Source organism: Henckelia pumila, chromosome 3 (assembly GCF_033568475.1).
Source record: "Henckelia pumila isolate YLH828 chromosome 3, ASM3356847v2, whole genome shotgun sequence".
In the NCBI taxonomy this organism is placed as follows: Eukaryota; Viridiplantae; Streptophyta; class Magnoliopsida; order Lamiales; family Gesneriaceae; genus Henckelia; species Henckelia pumila.
In genome coordinates, this window is record NC_133122.1 from 185,864,349 (window position 1) to 185,865,345 (window position 997).

The 997-nt window shown below is 35.1% G+C and overlaps 1 protein-coding gene across 1 annotated transcript; it reads left to right on the plus strand.

Moving 5' to 3' along the window:
* On the plus strand, window positions 1–699 carry LOC140890149 (secreted RxLR effector protein 161-like). Its single transcript, XM_073297907.1, has one exon. The coding sequence runs from the start codon at window positions 1–3 to the stop codon at window positions 697–699; it is 699 nt and encodes a 232-aa protein (XP_073154008.1).
* Window positions 700–997: the final 298 nt, after the last annotated feature.

Genomic DNA, 997 nt, shown 5'->3' on the forward strand with positions numbered 1-997 from the left:
ATGGGGGAGTCTAAGGAAGTTACTAATCCTATGGAACCTTTCTTGAAGTTAACCAAATATGGAGGAAATATATTGGAAGATGCGACACTTTTTCGATATCTTGTTGGTAGTTTATTTTATTTAACTATCACAAGGCCTAACATCTCATATTCTATGGGAGTTGTTTCTCAGTTCATGGACAAACCATGTGAAAGTCACTTTATTGCAGCAAAGAGGATTATGCGCTACATAAAAGAAACTCTAAATTTTGGTTTATTGTACAAGCAAAATTTATCATTTCATTTGACTGGTTTTGTAGATGCAGATTGGGCTGGTGACGTGAATGATAGGCGCTCCACAACAGGTTATTGTTTTAATACAAGATCAACAACTATATCATGGTGTAGTAAAAAGCCAAATATTGTTTCTAATTCAAGTTGTGATGCTGAATATGTAGTTGTTACCATGTACACTCAAGAGTGTATCTGGCACAAGAGACTCATTCAAGAAATATTTTCTATTTTGCATTATCCAGTTCCCATTCATTGTGAGAATGAAAGTGCGATCAAGCTTGCTGGAAATCCAGTGTTTCATGCTCGTACAAAACATACTGAAACACATCATCATTTTGTTCGAGAAAAGGTTTTGACTCAGGACATTCAGCTGAAGAAGATACGAAACAGAAAGTCAAGTTGCCGATATATTCACCAAGGCACTTAGCAAAACAAAGTTCGATGAGTTTCAAAGTGCTCCTGGTGTCATTGACAGTAAGCTTGCACTAAGGGGGAGTGTTGAAAATGAGTGAAACTTACTCAAAATCTAAATTGTTGAATTAGTCTTTACAAACAATTCTAGTTTGTTTATTAGTTTTCATTTTCTGATAGTATTTCCATTGATTTAGGAGTTAGTGGCTTTGGTGCTCTATATGCACGTTAGAGTTTGTTGAGCTTTCTTAGGACATCTTTTACTACTTAAGCTGCAGAGTTTGGTTTGTGCTTTCAGAAAATAATAAAGTTTT